Here is a 20,654-nt window from a genome sequence, read left to right on the forward strand (position 1 = left end):
GAAGTTCTCTTACTAGGAAATGCGTCTCCTAGGAGTAGAGGTTTGCATTAGGAAGTGCGTCTCCTAAAGTCAAAATCATTGCTCCTAACTCAACCTTAAAAGTTAGCTCAAGAAGTGAGGTCCGTGAAGATGCACTTTCAATAAGTCAGAATATTCCATTTTGTTTCAACAGACATATATGAACTAGTAATAAAGAGGAAAAGTAAGAAGTGGACCTTAATGGCGTAAAACTTCCTTCATTGTATTGATAACTATTTATATCTCCAAGCATTGGATTACAGAGGAAAAATGCGGACTAAACTTGAAAGCAAACAGGACCATGGACCTTTGTATAGATGAATCTTTGTTTAAGTTACAGGAACTCGATGAAGCTATTGACCCGAATATTTCACCGGCGACATTGAGCGGAACCAGCGGCCAGAAACCCCAAGCAGGACTTCAAACAACAACCTCGACCTCGTTAACTCAGCCCAAAAAACGAGATACGAGACCCGAAATCATAGTGGATTCAAGGTACTCTGTTTTTCATAAACTTTGGATGTTTAAGGGAGATGAAGATGATGAGCTAATGGTGGAGCTCATATGGTGTTGGATGACGGCTGAAAGTTCAGGTGTTGGAAGAGAAGTATAGTGGGCTACTGCTATCAAAAGAGTAGGCAGTCCCCCCCGAAAAAAAAAAAACAAAGCTGCTCTCTATATTTAACGATGCTCCTCCTGTTTTTTTTTTTTTTTGATTGAATATGATATAGGTCCCTTCGTGGTCCCCACCCCTAACAATAATCCCCCAATTCACGTGTTCCTTTGTGCACAAAAACAGACCCTAAATCCGCGGGCCCCCTTTTTGTTATCCCCTTTTTATGAAAAAATGTTTCCACCAAAAACGTGACCCCCTTTTTCTTATTTTTGTGATAAGGTTTGTTATGGAGCTTTGTCATTATGTGATGAGGTGGTGTAATCCCATTTGCTCATTATTTTTTTTTTTAATGTAAAAATAAAAATAAATAAATAAAAACAAATATATATATATATTTAATAACTAATTCTAGATAACTGAAAAGAAAGAAAAAAAAATCTTAAAATAAATAACTGTCTAAGCAAAATTAAAACCTACAAAGCATATTTTTGTAATTTTCTTTCTTTAAAATACAAAACTTATACTCTAAAAATAGCAAATATTTTGTTCTTTTTTGATTTTCGCAAATAAGCCTACTAAATAAAAATAGAATAAAATCGACACGTCAAGAATTAAAATTAAAAGAAATATTTAAACACTATAAGGTGAAACACACGGGGAGGGTCAAAAATCACGTGTCTACAGCTGTCCCTGTTTGATTGGGAACACGAAGAGTTTTCAAACAAACAAGTAGACAAAGAGACTAGTTTAACCCTACCGTTGTTCTAAAAGGAAGGGAAAGAAAGAAGATAATGCAACCGAGCCCTGGTTTTGGGCATCATACATATCCCGGGTTATAAGGGAATCAGGTCACGTGTAGTTCAAGAGTAAGAAGGGAGATGAAACATATTGAGGTGAATAGTCGAGCGAGGTCCTGTTGAGGCTCCGGTCCGCGGTCCTATTATTACATCAAATGAAAGATAAAAGTTAAAAAGAAAATACAAGTACAAGACCCTATCTATGCAGCCTCTCTTGAATCTTGACTTGAACCTTCATGCTTGTTTCTAAACTTTAAAATTTAAAGTCATCCCTATTCTCCAGGCGGGACTCCTGCTACTTCTGACTGAACTTGAAAGCAACCCAAAGTACACCCCATTCTTCAGGCGGGCTCCTGAGCTTGAAATTGAAAAGCAGTTGAATGTTGACCCTATTATTCAGGCGGGCTCCTGAACTTGAAATTGAAAGGTGGCCCTATTCTCCAGGCGGGTTCCTGAACTTGAAATTGAAAGGTGGCCCTATTCTCCAGGCGGGTTCCTGATCATCCCATTCTTCAGGCGGGTCCTGACTTGTTTCCCATTCTTCAGGCAGGTCCTGACTTGTTCCCACTCTTCAGGCGGGTCCTGACTTGCTTCCCATTCTTCAGGCGGGTCCTGCAAATTACCAAAAACAACGAACACGAACAAAATTTCCTGTCCCAGTTCATACCAGGAAATATTTTGGTGAGTGTTAGCAAAATTATAAACTATAAAATAATTTAATTATGGAAGTAAAATCAAATGTACTAACTAGGAAGTGCGTCCCTTAACTATACCCCCTTTTCCCAGGAGGGTCTTGATGAACTAACCCCCATTTTCCAGGAGGGTCCTGACAACTAAATCCCATTTTCCAGGAGGGTCCTGATAACTAAATCCCATTCTTCAGGAGGGTCCTGAGTTACTAAATCCCATTTTCCAGGAGGGTCCTGACAACTAAATCCCATTTTCCAGGAGGGTCTTGATAACTAAATCCCATTCTCCAGGAGGGTCCTGATAACTAAATCCCCTTCTCCAGGAGGGTCCTGAGTTACTAAATCCCATTTTCCAGGAGGGTCCTGACAACTAAATCCCATTTTCCAGGAGGGTCCTGATAACTAAATCCCATTCTCCAGGAGGGTCCTGAATTACTAAATCCCATTTTCCAGGAGGGTCCTGATAACTAAATCCCATTCTCCAGGAGGGTCCTGAATTACTAAATCCCATTTTCCAGGAGGGTCCTGATAACTAAATCCCATTCTCCAGGAGGGTCCTGATAAACAAAATTCCATTTTCCAGGAGGGCCCTGATAACCTAAATCCCATTTTCTAGGAAGGTCCTGCTAACCTAAATCCCATTTTCCAGGAGGGTCCTGAGTTTTGTCCTCGTAATACTTGCGCCTTGCATTTTTCAGAATGTACCTGCAGGCAGCGAAAAAAATTTTATGTCCCTGTTTCAAACAAAGAAAAATTTGTGAGTTTCAAAACTTTGTGGTTGGTTTATGGCTTGTCTGTGAAAGCCACTGCTTTTTGCACTCATCTTGTTTGGCTCTGCTTTTAGACAGTTATCGCATCCTGTTGACCCACGGCATTACTGACTCAAACATGATTTCCAAAATGTCTCAGAAGTAACTTCAACACCAGACCATAGATCTCTTGTTTCATAATGTCCGTTAACTCAAACTTTATTGAACCTTGTATTTCCCTGAATCCAAAACTTATTAATGGTCGACAGCTGGTTGAGTATCTTACGCCGACTGAATTATGTTACCTTCATGTGCTAGCCAAGATGTTTTGCTTCGCAATTGGGAAAACTGGTAGCAAGTTTTGTGATCCTTTCTTACTTATCTCACAACAGAATGACTCGAAGAAAAAGCCTGAAATCCAAACGACGAAAGCAAAATAAAAGATAAAGATGAAAAGAGGTTAACAGAAGGATGTCCTCTTCGAGAAAGAAAAGAATGGGGAAAACTTATCTGAATGTTGTAGCCAGCTCCAATGATATGACATGCATTTTGGCTTAATCAGTCTGATTTGTCCATCCTAATTATTCATAAACTCTTACTAACCCTTTGACTTCGAAACCGAATGTATACACCCAACAACTGCGTCAAAATCAAGGCCTTCATACAATTAGTGGACCAACAAGTCTCACTCATGTTCAATTCTCTCAACTCCCCATCGCTTTATGGTGCTCGTGAGGGTTTTCACCAGTAAGACTCTCTCATTTTTTATATATTTTTTTCATCTCACCATCGCCTTATGGTGCCCGTGAGGGTTTTCACCAATAAGACTCTCATTTTCAATTCTCTCAACTCACAATCGTCTTACGGTGCCCGTGAGGGTTTTCACCAATAAGACTCTCTCATTTTCATTTTTCTTCTATCTCCCTTATGCTGATGCCACAAGTGATGCCAATGATGCAAATGCCTTATACTCATAGCTTGCTCAGCCTTGACATTCTTAATGATTGATCTGAAGGTCTTTTATTTGGTTGTAACGTGGCTTTTGGATAGGGTTGGAAATAAAGGATGGCATGGAGGCTCAAAGACAATACGAAAGTAATAAGGGATGAAACTTACAACGTTTGGAATCGACTCAAAAGAAAATAATAACTTCTGTCCCAGTTTCTTCGAAACGGGAAATTTTGGATTCTCTTTGGTTGGACCGAACCCCAAAATAGGGTTGCCTACGTATCTTGTCTAGACAAGAATCAGGTCAGACGTAGTTCCGAATTTTTTTTTTTTTTTTTTTTTTTTGATTTTGTTGTTGTTGCTGTTTTTTTTTTTTTTTTTTTTAATAATAATATTTATGAAAAGCTTGATTCCAAACGAGGGTTGCGAAAGAAAAATAAACTATGGCTCAAAAGGGGTAGCAAGGGATGACATAATGTATAGGTAGCAGAATAGACTGCCTTCGTCATATCAACCCTTAAAAATATCAAGCACCCAACAAGTAAATCAAAGGTAGGGAGATGAAAATCATACATAATATCTTTTCACTGCATCTGCATTGATGGCAGTTTCAGACATTGTGCCTTCTATGTCTGTCAGATACAAAGCACCATTGGGCAAAACCTTCTTCACCACGAATGGCCCCTGCCAATTTGGGGCGAACTTGCCTTTGGCCTCTGCCTGATGTGGAAGAATCCGCTTTAACACTAATTGACCCACTTCAAAATGTCTGGGGCGCACCTTTTTGTTGTGTGCTCGTGCTATCCTCCTTTGATACAGTTGACCATGACATACCGATGTTAATCGCTTTTCGTCAATCAGATTCAATTGCTCTAAACGGGTTTTGACCCACTCATCGTCATCAATTCCGGCTTCCTCAGTGATTCGAAGGGACGGGATTTCAACTTCTGCAGGTATAACCGCTTCGGTCCCGTATACCAACAAATAAAGAGTTGCACCTACTGAAGTGCGAACAGTTGTGCGATAACCCAATAAAGCAAAAGGCAACTTTTCATGCCATTGTCTCGAACCTTGCACCATTTTGCGCAGTATCTTTTTAATGTTCTTATTAGCAGCTTCCACAGCCCCATTTGCCTTCGGACGATATGGAGTTGAATTCCGATGTGTAATCTTAAACTGCTGACATACCTCACGCATCAGATGACTGTTGAGATTCGCCGCATTATCTGTAATCATTGTCCTCGGGATCCCGAACCTGCAAATGATGTTGGAATGAACGAAATCCACCACGGATTTTTTAGTCACCGACTTGAGAGTTACTGCTTCCACCCACTTTGTAAAGTAATCGATGGCCACCAAAATGAACCTATGCCCATTGGACGCTTTCGGCTCAATTGGTCCGATCACATCCATCCCCCAAGCTGCGAAAGGCCATGGAGCAGACATTGTGTGCAATTCTGAAGGAGGAGAATGTATCAAGTCGCCATGTACCTGGCACTGATGACACCTACGAACGAAACGGATGGAATCCCGCTCCATGGTGAGCCAGTAATAGCCTGCTCGAAGAATTTTCTTTGCCAAAACATACCCGTTCATGTGCGGTCCACAAACTCCTGAATGTATCTCAGTCATGATAGTTGTAGCCTCTTTAGCATCTACACACCTCAAAAGTCCTAAATCTGGAGTCTTTTTATACAAAATTCCTCCACTTAAGAAAAATCCGCTTGCCAATCGTCGAATAGCTCTCTTCTGGTCACTGGTAGCATGTGCTGGATATTTCGCCGACTCGGTATATTCTTTAATATCATGGAACCAAGGCTCACCGTCAAGTTCCTCTTCAACTGTATTGCAATAAGCATGTTGATTGTGAGTTTGTATATGTAAAGGGTCAATGTGAGCCTTGTCTGGGTGCTGGAGCATTGAAGACAAGGTGGCCAAAGCATCAGCAATCTCATTATGAATCCTAAGAATGTGCTTAAATTTTACTGTTATGAACCGTCTGCAAAGATCCTGCAAACACTGGTGATATGGTATAAGCTTCAAATCACGGGTTTCCCACTCTCCTTGAACTTGGTGGACTAGCAAGTCTGAATCCCCCAATACCAATAATTCTTGAATCCCCATGTCGATAGCTAACCTTAAACCCAAAATGCAAGCTTCATACTCTGCCATGTTGTTGGTACAATAAAATCGAAGCTTGGCTGTTACAGGGTAATGTTGTCCTGATTCTGAGATAAGAACGGCCCCTACCCCAACTCTTTTCCTGTTAGCAGCCCCATCAAAAAACAACTTCCAACCCGGATCGTTATCCGGAATGACCTCCTCGAGGCATGACACTTCTTCATCAGGAAAGTACGTTTTCAATGGCTCATATTCTTCATCCACTGGGTTCTCCGCCAGATGGTCTGCCAAGGCTTGGGCTTTCATCGCGGTCCGAGTCACATACGAAATATCAAACTCCGTGAGTAATATCTGCCATTTTGCAAGCCTGCCCGTGGGCATGGGTTTCTGAAATATATACTTCAAAGGGTCCAAGCGGGAGATAAGATAAGTAGTGTAGGACGAAAGATAATGTTTCAATTTTTGTGCAACCCAAGTCAAAGCGCAACACGTCCTTTCTAGATGAGTGTACTTAGCCTCATAAGTAGTAAACTTCTTGCTGAGATAATAGATTGCATGTTCCTTCTTGCCTGTAACATCATGTTGACCCAATACGCAACCAAAGGAATTGTCCAGGACTGATAGGTACAATATTAAAGGTCTCCCAGGCTCGGGAGGAACCAATACAGGTGGATTCGACAGATACCTCTTGATTTTGTCAAACGCTTCTTGGCATTCGTCAGTCCATTCAATCGCAGCATTCTTCTTTAACAACTTAAAAATGGGCTCACAAGTTGTTGTGAGTTAAGCAATAAATCGACTAATGTAATTCAACCTCCCAAGTAGGCTCATTACCTCGGTTTTGTTCTTTGGCGGTGGTAACTCCTGAATAGCTTTGATCTTTGCAGGATCCAATTCAATACCACGCCGACTGACTACAAACCCCAAAAGTTTCCCTGACGGAACTCCAAATATACATTTCGCTGGATTGAGCTTAAGATTGTACCTGCGAAGCCTTTCGAAAAATTTCACCAAATCCTTGACATGGTCAGACTGCTTTCTTGATTTAATGATCACATCATCCACATATACTTCAATTTCTTTATGCATCATATCGTGAAATATGGTGGTCATCGCTCTCATATATGTTGCCCCAGCATTCTTCAACCCAAACGGCATGACTCGATAACAATATGTACCCCATTCTGTGATGAAGGATGTCTTCTCTGCATCATCATCATCCATAACGATCTGGTGATACCCTGCGTAGCAATCTACAAAAGACGCAATCTCATGCTTAGCACAGTTGTCTAACAAAATATGGATATTGGGCAATGGAAAGTCATCCTTCGGGCTTGCTTTGTTTAGATCACGATAATCCACACACACACGCGTTTTGCCATCCTTCTTCGGAACGGGGACAACATTGGATAACCAAGTAGGGTATCGAGCGACTCGGATGACTTTGGACTCAAGTTGTTTTTCGATTTCTTCTTTAACCTTCACACTCATGTCTGATTTTAGTTTCCTTAATTTCTGCTTCACAGGAGGGAATGTGGGGTCAGTTGGCAATTTGTGAACCACCAATTTAGTACTTAAACCCGGCATATCATCATAAGACCATGCAAAAACATCCTTATATTTAAACAAAGCCTGGATTAATTCTTTCTTGGAATGTGGTTGAACATGCACACTTAGCTTAGTTTCCCTGACATTATCTTGATCTCCTAGATTGATTGCTTCGGTTTCATTCAAATTAGGGTTCGTTTTATCTTCGAAGTGTTTCAAATCCCTGCTTATTTCCTGAAATACTTCTTCTTCATCATATTCAACTTCTTGGTTCATTGTTTCATGGTTAGGTCGGATTTTAAGATCTGGCTGAGAATTCCGCATGCATGTCATATCATTAGAACCAGCACAAACAGAACTGTACAAAAGAAAATAAACAAACATATTAGAATTTACGGAAAAAACAAATTGCATTTCATTGAAAGGAAGGATAGAAGGGTTTGAACATTAAAACAAGCGAAAGATAAAAATCCGAATTACAACCCTGGAATAACTCGGATAAAGGAAAGGAAAACAAAACAAACTACCAAAACTCCTTCCTGGTTGGGAGAGGAGTGACTTCCCAATTGCTGAGTTGGACATCATGGCCAATGAACTGCACATCCGCGTTACTGGGACCCCCTCCCATTTCAACCATATCAGCTTCAACAAACAAGTTCTGGAAACACCCAATCAACGCAAAATCCACATCCAGTACTGGCTGGGAAAAACTGCTGGTATTCTTGACGAAGGACTTGTAGATTGGTGGCACAGGCTTAGTAAGTGACCATGCTTCTTTTTTTCGCTTTTTAACCCTCTTTCTATCTTGAGCCGTTGGTTTGAACCCCAGACCAAATGGACCTGGACTCTCACATGGACACACCGGATAAACCATACCTTGTAGAGAAGCCCCCAAGCCTTTTCCTGGCTCAAAACCATATTTCAACATTTCATTTACCACCATAACAGATGTTGGAGGCAACTGCGGTCTCAGAATGGGTTTCCCTTCAGGGATCTGCTCAGCTACCACTATATCAGAAGTTTGATACACCAGTGTTTCATCAGCATTATCCACTTCGATAAAGGGAACAGTGGAGTCTTTATAAATGGACAAATCCCCTTCCCCGTGAACGATCACTTCCTGCCTATCATATTCAAACTTGATCATCTGATGCAATGTGGATGGGATTGCCCCAGCCATATGTACCCACGGTCTTCCCAACAACATATTATAGGAGGCATTGATGTTCAATACTTGAAAATCTATGGTAAAATCACCAGGCCCTATTGTAAGCACAAGATCTATCTCACCGATGGCGTCAGTTTTCGCTCCATCAAAAGCTCTAACACACACATTATTTGGTCGAATTCTTTCAGTACTTACATTTAGTTTTTGTAAGGTTGACAGAGGACAAATGTTTGCACCAGAGCCCCCATCAATCAAAACTCTCGTGACATAGGAAAGCTCACATTTTACAGTAATATGAAGGCTTCGGTTATGTCCAGTACCTTCAACGGGTAGTTCATCATCTGAGAAAGTGATTCTATTTACCTCAAAGATCCTCCCAGCAATTTTCTCCAATTGATTAACCGTAATCTCAGTAGGGACATGAGCTTCATTCAAAATCTTCAACAAAGCTTTGCGGTGTTCATCTGAGTGTATTAATAAAGACAACAAAGAGATTTGAGCAGGGGTTTTCCTTAATTGCTCCACAATGGAATAGTCTGGCAATTTCATCTTTTTCAAGAACTCTTCAGCTTCTTCCTCTGTTACTGGTTTCTTAACGGGTATTTGGCCTTCCCTTACCTGCTTGGTTTTCCTTAACTCTTCCGGAGCGAAGCATCTTCCTGAACGAGTCAGGCCCCCTACTTCGTCTACTTCTTTGATGATTTCCTTCCCTTGGTAAGTAACCATAGTCTGATTATAATTCCAGGGAACCGCCTTAGCATCAACTATTGAAAGTTGTGTCACTGGCTTAATAATGATAGGAGTGGTGAACGCCCCTTTGACAGTTAAAATAGGCCTGCTCGACACCCCTGGCACGATCAACTTTGGTTTTCCCTGACTTGCCCCAACCTTCTCTGGAGCTCCCTTCACAATCAATAAGGGTTTCATCGCGTCTGACTGGATTGGTCTCTTTGTAACCTCATTTAACCCCAAAGGTGCTATTTTTGCGGAATCTGCCACATTTACTGATTTCTCCACGCCTGCTTCAATCTTCATGATAGGCGTGTATGGAACATCAGACCCATCACTACCATAGATCAACTCCAACATGTTTGTTTCTTTATGATTTGGTAGTGGGTTTTGATTGATATTCGGTATATCTGCATTTTGCACCACAATTTGTTGTGTATCAATCAAATCTTGGATTGCTTTCTTCAAATACCAACATTTCTCTATATTGTGTCCCGGGGTATCAGAGCAATAAGCACATCTTTGAGAGTAATCAAGATTTTTCGGAGGAGGGTTTGGGATCCTTCCTTCAATTGGGCTTAAAACATTTAATGCCCTCAACTTCTGAAACAAATCAGCATATGATTCCCCAATGGGGGTAAAGTTATCCTTGACCATATTTTCCCTTTTGTACTCCGGCCTGGGCCGAAAATTGGATCTGGGAGGGCCTTGGTAAGTCTGTGGAGGTGGAGGACGGACTTGCGGGGTTGGTGCACGCCATTGCGGGTAACAAGGGGGCTGGACATATGGCTGCGTACTGTATATGGGGTACTGAGGGGGCGGAATAGAATATTGTGGGTTTTGGGGAGGGAAGTAGTGTTGTGGGTAATTATATGGATCTTGGGTGTAGTTTTGGGGTTGGGGTTGAGTGTATTGGCGAGGCGGGCCCCTCGGGTTTCGCCGTAGCCCAGGCGCAACCGTAGCTACGTCTTCCTTTTTCTTCTTTCCACCAAAACTCCCTGAACCATTTTGAATGGCTTGGGTTGTTGCCTTCAACGCGGCAAAGCCGACAATGCGTCCTGTTTTGATTCCTTCTTCTATTATTTCTCCCATTTTAATGGCCTCAATGAACGGTTTTCCTAAGGCTGGGATCATGTGTTGATAATATGTCTCATCTTGTGCTTGGAGAAAAGTCTCCACCATCTCTCCTTCTCTCATTGGTGGCTTTACCCTTGCAGCTTGTTCACGCCAACGAACCGCAAACTCCCTAAAACTTTCGGTAACTTTCTTCTTCAGGTTGGTTAGAGACTTTTTATCAGGAACCAGATCAATATTGTACTGAAATTGTTGCACGAACTCATTTGCCATATCATCCCAAGTATGCCATTTCACAATGTCCTGATCAATAAACCATTCCGAAGCTAAACCAGTCAGACTCTCCCCAAAGTAAGCCATGAGCAATTCCTGATTACCCCCAGCTCCTCTCAGTTGGTTGCAGTATCTCCTCAAATGAGCTATGGGATCACCGTGCCCATCGTACTTGTCAAACTTCGGTGTCTTAAACCCCGGAGGTAAGTGAACACTCGGGAACATACACAAATCACTGTATGAAACGCTTTTATAGCTTCCTGATCCATGCAAGTTCTTCATAGCTTGTTCTAGACTTTTCATTTTCCTAACCATTTCGTCATGCTCTACATTCTTAGTAGCAACTCCATACTCAGCGCCAAGATGCGTAACCGCATTCTTAGCAGGACCTCTATATTCATGGCCAAGATGCGTAACCGCATTCTTAGCAGGTCCTTCAGAATCGATTAGAGGACTAAAATGTAGAGTCTGATGATAAGGATCAGGAGCCCCAAATGCAAAATCGGGTGCAAAATGCTGCTCTTGACGGATGTCAGATGGTGGCACAAGGTTTGACCTTTGCATAACCGCAGGTGGCGGTATTGTGTAAACGGGTCTTACATTTGCAACATGATTGGGGTTAGACAGTGAGTATGTGTAGGCAGGCCCAGTGGTTGCAATCCCGGAATGATCGGTCCTGATTGGTACCCTTGGAGGACGACCTACAGAAGTTTCCGCCGTATTCGACAAATTGGTGTAATGACCGAACCCAGGTGGGTATACCGGGTCTTCCACAGTAGATAACGGTGCTTGTGAGCATGCCTGTGCGACGGAAGTGATGTCGGGGAACCCAGGGATTGACTGAGGAGGTTGTTGACCATTCGACCATCCTTGCAACATCTCAATCATTTGTTGCCTGAGAATTCTATTCTCCTCGGCGATGGCAGATTCTTGTTGAGCCACCCGTTCCGTTTCATCCCCCATGTTGATCATCGGTAGCGAAGTCCCTTCCGTCATTCCGATACTGCCCTTTGACCTTGTGAAATAATGATGCGTTGCCAGTATGGCCACAAACCAACCACTTTTACCTTAACTCTTCTCTGTAAAACAGCTAATGTTAGGGTTAAGCAATTCATAATCACTCATTCATATGCATGTATCAATTCTACCATGGCAGGCCCTATGTCTCATCCCGGCTTATCTAGGTGCAGCCTCGCTTTTTTTTTTCATCGCTCATTTCTCTTTTCTTCTTCTCCCTTTCTTTCTTTCAACCTCTCCTTTCTCTTTTTTTTTTTTTTGCAGGTTTTAGAAGCTTCGATCGAACCCGTTGGGGGTTGCCTACGTATCATGTTGAAAACATGAATCAGATCGTAACGTAGTTCGTACAAATAGCTGGGTTATTTTGAAAACAAAATCTTTTCCATTGATTTTCAACTTTCATTCCATCATTTTTACAAAGACTCAAAGAAAGGATGAAAAATGAAATAAAATCGACTCCACTAGTACTAAAGACAACGTAACGCTGACTCAAAAGAAAAATGAAAGAGCAAAAGGTAAAAGACGAACACGTTGACTGCATCGACACTTCTATTCCTTGTCCCCCTCATGATGACTCTGATTCAGCTGGCCACCCATATCCTTATATAAACCTTGCAGTGCACGGGTGAGATGATTGACAAAGGTAGGTATTTGCGAATGAAACTGCTCGTAGCCCAATCTTTCATATTCCAAACCTGCTTGTGAAGAGCGAATGGCCATACCTCGGACCCTACCTCGAACCGTCCCACATTTGTACTCTAATTCTTTTATCCTTAACTCACGGGCAGCGGCCTCTTCTCTCGCCTTTTTCTCACGCACGGTCACTGACTCTAATTTCTCCTGTAACATCTCCCTCTCCTGAATTAACTGAGACATATCAGAGCCTATATTTTGGCGAGCCAAGTTCCTTTTTGCTTCCTCCAATTTTTCGTGAAGTTTATCTTGGGAGCGTAACCACTCAGCCTTCTCTTTTTTAAACTGTTCTTCTTTTCGTTCAAACTCATTCTGCTGTTGGTGCATATCCTCTTCAAGGATGCTCAATCTCTCTTGCAAACCTTGTCTAATAATTTTAGCACGTTCCGCTATCTGTGACCCCCTAATCGTGGCCAGTTGAAGCTTTCCCTGTAGTGCGGCTGTTTTGGCCCTTTCCTCGGCAATTTCTACATCCCGCTGCTGAATTATAGCCCTAGCGTGCTCCAGGTCTGTGTGTATAGTTTGCAGTGTGGATTGATAATCTGATCCTACTTCTAAACGGGCTTGTCTGATCTTTTCCTCATACTCCATTTGTTGTTGGGCCAAGCTCGCTCTAGCACGCTCTAAATCTGCTTGTAAGAGTAGATTGGCGGCATGGTGCTCCTTCATCGCCATCGCGATTTTTATGTCCATTTCGGCTTCATAATCTACTGGCCCTTTTGCGGATCTCTTGGGTTGAACTTTCACAACTGGTTGGTTCTCGAGCCATATAGGGTATCCCGGATGCACTTCCCCCGAATGACGCTCGGTAACCATTGTATCGAATGTCATTACCCGACAGCCATTCCAAATCTCCACAACCAATCCTTCAGGCAAGGGGATTTCTGGTCTTACCTCAAATACAAAATTCGTCATGTCTTCTACTACAGGTATTATCTGGCGCCGACCCAATTGTCGTAAAACTCGTAATGGTACGTACGGTTGAACACCCCTTATACCCATCAATAAGAGAAACGGGCGATGTGTAGATGTGTGTATGACTTCTCTCCAAGGGAACCAAGGGAAGTTCCAAGTGATCTTATCTGACATTAATGAACGAAATTCTCCAATCCATGCCTCCACACCGTCCGGTTGCTTATAATCCTTTACCCTAGTTTCATAGCTTGAAATGTAATCACTCCGATCATGAACAAATCTTGCCACGTGACGGGGTCGGAAGATATGCTCCACTATCCACATTTGCAATAATATGTTACACCCTTCAAAGTAACCCTTTCCCTTTTGGCAAACCGTCAAGGCCCGATAAATATCTGCTAAGATCATTGGCACAATGGTATGATCCTTCTTTGTGGTCAAGACGTCTACTATCCCGGCTAAACGGATGTTGATTTTCTGCCCCCGTCTTGGGAAGACCATTATTCCTAAAAATGCCACCATGAAGGTAAAACGACTGTGGTCTTTCCAAATTTCAAAATTTCCTTTATTACTGAGCCTCTTTCCCAACCTCTCAAACCCGTCTCTTCTCCCGTACCTCTCATACAAGAATTCTAAAGAAACCCATCCTTTGTCCAGGGATTCCCAACCCTCATCCAGAAATTCTTCCTTGCCCTTTTTCTTCTCATCCTCTTTGCGCTTAGCGATGTTCATTTTTGTGAGGAAACTGTTCACAGAAATAAGTCTTGGGGCTGCAAGTTTTTGGCGGTGTAGGTTCTCACCAAGTCCGGTATAGCCAGCAATTTCCTCTAAGGTAGGGGTCAGCTCGAAGTCTGAAAATCGGAACACATTCTTTGTAGGGTCCCAAAAGGATAGCAAAGCATCAATCACGTCCCTCCTAGGGTCGATTTTCATAATGTTGGTCAAGAACCCCATATGCTTAAAGATCTTTGTGTGTTCTAGCACATCCATTTCATTCCACCATGTCCAAAGTTTCCAAGGGACCTCATGAACAACCTGAAGTGGTATACTCCCATCTCGCTTCCTCTTTTGACACTTCCCACGGCCCGGATAAAACATGTTGTACCTATGGATGTAAATACATGGTTAAGACTCATATAGACCTGTTGGATATGAAAGTAATGACCTTTTTAGACTTGGACTCATGAATGCACGTGGACGACAAATAAACTTATAGAAAAATATGTGGTTTTAAAAGCTAAGGCAAGAAAAATCACAATCAATCTCTGTATTTTTTTTTTTTACAGCAGTCTACCGTGACCCAGATAGCAAAACTCAACAAAGTTGCCCAACATTGGACTTGAAAACCAAACCTAGAGTGAATTGTCTAAATACCCTGTCACCGATTCGTGGGTACGTTTAATTTTATGACAAGGACTCTGCAAAGTGACTTAGTATCTTTATTGTTTTGACAAACTAACCTGACACAAATGGACAAAAGGACTACACAAATGACACAAATGAACCTCTCAAACCTGAGAAGGTGGGGCCGAACTCGAAGAGAGTTGCCTACGTATCTCACGGACGGTGAGAATCAGGCTCGCGTAGTTCGTATAAACTCAAAAAAAAAAAAAAAAAAAAAATGGGGATGATATTTGACCTCTTCTCTTTTCTTTTCTCCTTTTTTTTTTCCTTTTTTTTCGAGAAGGGTAGGGCTAAACAGTTTTTTTTTTTTTTTTTTTTTTTTTTTTTAATGGCCCAAAAGTCAGTGATATTTATCTCTCTCGAACCCCCTTGGTTATCCTAAAGCCGGTCAACAATCAGGCACTTCCCAAGTATATTACAATTAGCACATTGGATGCACATGTTGGTCTGATAAAAGGTCACCTGTCCTAGTCAGACCCGGCCCCTGTGCCGAGTCCCACTAAGTCAAATGCACGTGATGCAGATAAGCGTAGCCTACTAGGGATATCAGTTCTGCGTTTTCAGTTCTGCTAGGTTTAAGACCTAATGGCAAAGGTGTCTAGACTGGGTCACCCGAGCGGACAACTCGTGCCGGGGAGGGGCAATACTGTCGGTAGCAGTGCTATTCCGACTTCATTGCTTATCCTGTCCCGCCTAACATGTGTGACTAAAATCCTTCACCGGGGGCCAAGACACTCCGGCTTTATCTTGACAGAAAGTTAGGATGCATAACTGCATTCCTGTGACTGTGTGTGAAGTGTTTCAGAGATTCAGAGGGGTGCGTGAGAGAAGACAGTTTATAATACAGTTCAACAATATCAAAGCGATAAATGAGCGGTAATTAGCACATTAGGCTCAACAAAACACAATAAATCCAAATAACAATAATAAAAGCCAAGTATAAGGCAATATCACAAAGCTCGAATTCTGGTTAAGTCCCCAGCGGAGTCGCCAGAGCTGTCACACCCCTTTTTTGCGCCCCCGCGCTATAAACGCGCAGGTTTTTATTAGTAAAGGGTTTTTCCATTTGAAGTGACGGTTTTGAAAAGGGATTATTTATTTACTCAGAGTCGCCACTTGGAATTGAGTTTTGGTGTTCCAAGTCACCTTATGAATCCCTAATCAAAAGGAAATGACTCTTTATTATGGTCCGCGAAAACAGAAGACCGGGTAAGGAATTCTGTTGACCGGGGAGAAGGTGTTAGGCATTCCCCGAGTCCCGTGGTTCTAGCACGGTCGCTTTATCGACTTATACTTAGCTTAATCTATTTTGGATAAATTATGTTCCCAAGCCTTGATTTGCTCGTACTTTTATTTATTGAACTTTTTACCCTTTTTTTTTAATTCGGATGCGTAACCACATTCCGGATCTTTTAAGCGTCTCAAAATAAGATGCATAACTGCATTCTTACTCAAAACAAAATTAATTATTAAAAAGAGTTCGGCCAAGGTACGTAACCGCATCCTTGAGTTATTAGGGTGTCTCGAAATAAGATGCGTAGCCGCATTCTTAATCGAAACAAACATCTTAAAACGCGCCTAAAGCTCATCTAGCGTTAAAGACAATTATTTGTCTCTAAAATCCGAAACTTAAAATTATTTGGTTATTATTAATTTATTGTCGCGATCACATCGCGCGCACGTTTACATAATCAAGACAACTTGTAATTTGCGCCTCAAGTTTACTAAAGCTTTTGGATTTGATTTTTTAATAGTTAAATTAGTGGCCAACTGATTACTAAAAAAAAAAAAGCTGATTTACGTAACCAAGTTAAACATCTGATTTTTATACCAAAGTTAAACAGCTGACCAACTATATTTAATCCATATTAAAACACGAATCTGAACATCCATCCAACAAACTCAAATAATCATTAAACCCAACACCAAACTCTAAACATATTAAGATCTTCCACAATCTAATCCAACATAAAGACCCAGCAAAACACTTTATATCCAGTAGTTCAAATAAAGGTCCATGAAGGTATTATAACCCCATTTAAACATCAGCATGATCCAAACTTACACAGAAACGAAGATTATGCAAAATCAACGGCTCAAAAATAACTAAAAGGAAAACGAAAATCCAACAGACATATATGAACTAGTAATAATAAAAAATAAAGAGGAAAAGTAAGAAGTGGACCTTAATGGCGTAAAACTTCCTTCATTGTATTGATAACTATTTATATCTCCAAGCATTGGATTACAGAGGAAAAATGCGGACTAAACTTGAAAGCAAACAGGACTATGGACCTTTGTATAGATGAATCTTTGTTTAAGTTACAGGAACTCGATGAAGCTATTGACCCGAATATTTCACCGGCGACATTGAGCGGAACCAGCGGCCAGAAACCCCAAGCAGGACTTCAAACAACAACCTCGACCTCGTTAACTCAGCCCAAAAAACGAGATACGAGACCCGAAATCATAGTGGATTCAAGGTACTCTGTTTTTCATAAACTTTGGATGTTTAAGGGAGATGAAGATGATGAGCTAATGGTGGAGCTCATATGGTGTTGGATGACGGCTGAAAGTTCAGGTGTTGGAAGAGAAGTATAGTGGGCTACTGCTATCAAAAGAGTAGGCAGTCCCCCCCGAAAAAAAAAAAACAAAGCTGCTCTCTATATTTAACGATGCTCCTCCTGGTTTTTTTTTTTTTGATTGAATATGATATAGGTCCCTTCGTGGTCCCCACCCCTAACAATAATCCCCCAATTCACGTGTTCCTTTGTGCACAAAAACAGACCCTAAATCCGCGGGCCCCCTTTTTGTTATCCCCTTTTTATGAAAAAATATTTCCACCAAAAACGTGACCCCCTTTTTCTTATTTTTGTGATAAGGTTTGTTATGGAGCTTTGTCATTATGTGATGAGGTGGTGTAATCCCATTTGCTCATTATTATTATTTTTAATGTAAAAATAAAAATAAATAAATAAAAACAAATATATATATATATTTAATAACTAATTCTAGATAACTGAAAAGAAAGAAAAAAAATCTTAAAATAAATAACTGTCTAAGCAAAATTAAAACCTACAAAGCATATTTTTGTAATTTTCTTTCTTTAAAATACAAAACTTATACTCTAAAAATAGCAAATATTTTGTTCTTTTTTTATTTTCGCAAATAAGCCTACTAAATAAAAATAGAATAAAATCGACACGTCAAGAATTAAAATTAAAAGAAATATTTAAACACTATAAGGTGAAACACACGGGGAGGGTCAAAAATCACGTGTCTACACATACCCAACGTAATTCTACAAGTGGGGCATGGTCAAGCTCTCTTAGAACCCAGCCACTACTTTAAATTCAGAATCATTATTGTTGTAAATTAAAACCAGCCACCTCTTAGAAATTGTTTAGGCTAAGTCAACCTAAAGACACAGTCAATATAGTATGATATTGTTGGTTTTGAATTAAAATCTCATTATTTTACTCAAATGGCTTTAGATAAATTCAGCCTTATAGATTCGTTGTTTGAATCCCAAACGTGTGGTCTTGTGGTTGCACCTTTGTCAATCTCCCGCAGGCATCCACCATGTTCAGAGCTGACATAATTCATATTAGCTTAGTTGAGTCAATATCTGTACAACAACAATAACATAACCAGTATAGTCCCACAAGTGGGGTCTGGGGCAGAGACGGAGTCAGGATTTAAAACTTATGGATTCGGGGTTCTAATTCTTTAAAATTAAGTTCGGACCAAAGCTACTGGATTCGGCCGAACCCAAACCCGAAGGGCTAGCTCCTCCCATGCTGGGAAGGGCAGTGGCGAATTCAGTATTTTCACTCAGGGGGTTTGAAAAACAACAAAAGCTAAATATAAAATATAATGTTGTCGACGGAAATCGAACTTAGATGCTAGAGACAATTTTGAACACCCTTGACCACTTAAGCTAACCTTTTACATTTATTCAGGGTATTCAAAAGTTAATATATATATATAAACATAGAAAATAGACTATATATATACTATAAATTTTTGTCGAGGGTGAACACCCTCGACATGATGTAAATCCGCCCATGAGGAGGGTAAAGCGTACGCAAATCTTACCTCTCTCAATATAGAGAGGTTGTACGTCAATATCTGTACAATCACTTCTATTTGATAGGATATAGTATAGAAATTGAAGGTGAGAAATCATCAATTAAAGTAGATGCAACTTCCCTACCTTAGAGATTTAAATGCTTAATTAGTTCATGCTATTTCAATTTCTTTCATGTTGTAATTATTGATTTAAATCAAGATGCATTATAAAATAATTAAATTGTAGTACTTCCATTTTCGTCATTATTATTTATGGCTTATATCTGATTACTCAATTGAAGAGAAATCTAATTACTCCTACTAGTTTACTCAAGAAATCGTTGATCATATATTGAAAAATTTTGTAAAAAAAAAAAAAAAAAAAAAAAAACACTAGGGATACATAATCTTCAAAGGCGAATTACATATTCATATCCGCAATAAACAAAATTTTAAACTCCATGTCTTTTGATATACTCAATCTTGTTAAAATTTTGTAGTCACCTCATTCACCGGCTAGGTAATTAAAATGGATAAACTACAATGGGTAATTCATATGGATTTCGCTAAAACGAAAAACAGATATATTTCTTTATCACTAGATAATGGGAAGCCTGTGCTTGTACGAGCCCAACAGGAAAAATGAGTCGGTCTGATAACAAATTATGAAAGTTTTATTATATAAACACAATTACAATTCAAATAGCATCTGTTATAATCCTATATTTACACATACAAATTAGCAGGTTGAGTGCTAGCCGTCACACCTCTTTTTTCTCACAAAAATGATTTATTATGTTAAAGCTCAAAAGGGTTTTCAAATCGAAAGTGACGAAAATTTGTGTTTCAAAAAGGGATTTTATTTAGAGAAAAAGAGTCGCCACCTGGCATCGAGTTTTGGTGTGCCAAGTCACCGTAAAATCAATATCCCTTTCAAAACAAGTTTAACTCTAAAAACTGATCAGCGACAGAGATTCTGGTTAAGGAATTCTATTGACCGAGGGGAAGGTGTGAGGCATCCCTCGAGTCCCGTGGTTTTAACACGGTTGCTTTAATTAACTCGTATTGGTTTAAATAGAAACTCAATCAGATAAACTCACACAAAACAAACAAGCACACACACGAGAAGAGCTCAAGAATTAAAAGTCCAAATTATTACAACCCAAAATAAAAGAAAACTGTGATAGAATAAACCTATACTATTCTATGCTAACCTATTCTAAGCTATCCCCGACAGCCCGGGGTCTTCTCCACGAGCAGCCACCATTTTTACATTTGTTTTCTTTCCGGACATCCCACCCGGAAATGAATACATAATATTCAAAAAGCGAGTAAACGAAAACACACGCAAATATACGAACCTAAAATTTTGCCTACCAACCACGACGATTGTCCAATTTTGCCTAAGCTTTAAATCGCGTATAGCACGTATCAAAGAACAAATAAGATATCATACGAAGTCCAAAATTCAATTTTAAATGGTCAATCCTTCTTTAACGACCCAAAACCAACTTAATCTTTCATTCATTCTCAAATTAAAACCATCCTAATGTTTAAATACTCACTTGAATTTTGATTACAATAGCGCATTAATTCTACAACCACTTGTCCGGTGGTTAAGGGTGGTGACGATAGGATGATGATTTTTGTTTTTGTTTTTGTTGTTCTCCCTCTATGGTCCCTCTGTCTGTTTCTCTATCTGTCTCTTTCTATTAAAATCATGGACAACCCCCCCCCCCCCCCCCCGGGGTCCTCTTTTGCGTGTATGAAAAAATTATGGGGACTACCCAATTAAATATCCCCCCTCCCATTTTTTGTCAAGTG

General features: G+C 40.4%; 1 protein-coding gene and 1 pseudogene across 2 annotated transcripts; both read right to left on the reverse strand.

Annotated features, from left to right (window-relative positions):
* Window positions 1-220: 220 nt before the first annotated feature.
* Window positions 221-11,990, reverse strand: LOC132629135 (uncharacterized; annotated as a pseudogene).
* A 116-nt stretch (window positions 11,991-12,106) lies between these two features.
* Window positions 12,107-17,453, reverse strand: LOC132629124 (uncharacterized). 2 transcript variants are annotated; one of them, XM_060344861.1, is made up of 2 exons: window positions 17,055-17,453; window positions 12,107-14,460 (listed from the first exon to the last, which is right to left on the reverse strand). In XM_060344861.1, exon 2 carries the CDS (start codon window positions 14,451-14,453, stop codon window positions 12,297-12,299), a length of 2,157 nt encoding a protein of 718 aa, XP_060200844.1. In that variant the 5' UTR covers window positions 14,454-14,460; window positions 17,055-17,453; the 3' UTR covers window positions 12,107-12,296. The 2 variants fall into 2 exon arrangements, with proteins under 2 accessions (XP_060200844.1, XP_060200843.1); XM_060344860.1 differs by having other exon boundaries at window positions 16,945-17,453.
* Between the last annotated feature and the right edge of the window lie 3,201 nt (window positions 17,454-20,654).

This window comes from Lycium barbarum, chromosome 1, assembly GCF_019175385.1.
Source record: "Lycium barbarum isolate Lr01 chromosome 1, ASM1917538v2, whole genome shotgun sequence".
NCBI classification, from domain to species: domain Eukaryota; kingdom Viridiplantae; phylum Streptophyta; class Magnoliopsida; order Solanales; family Solanaceae; genus Lycium; species Lycium barbarum.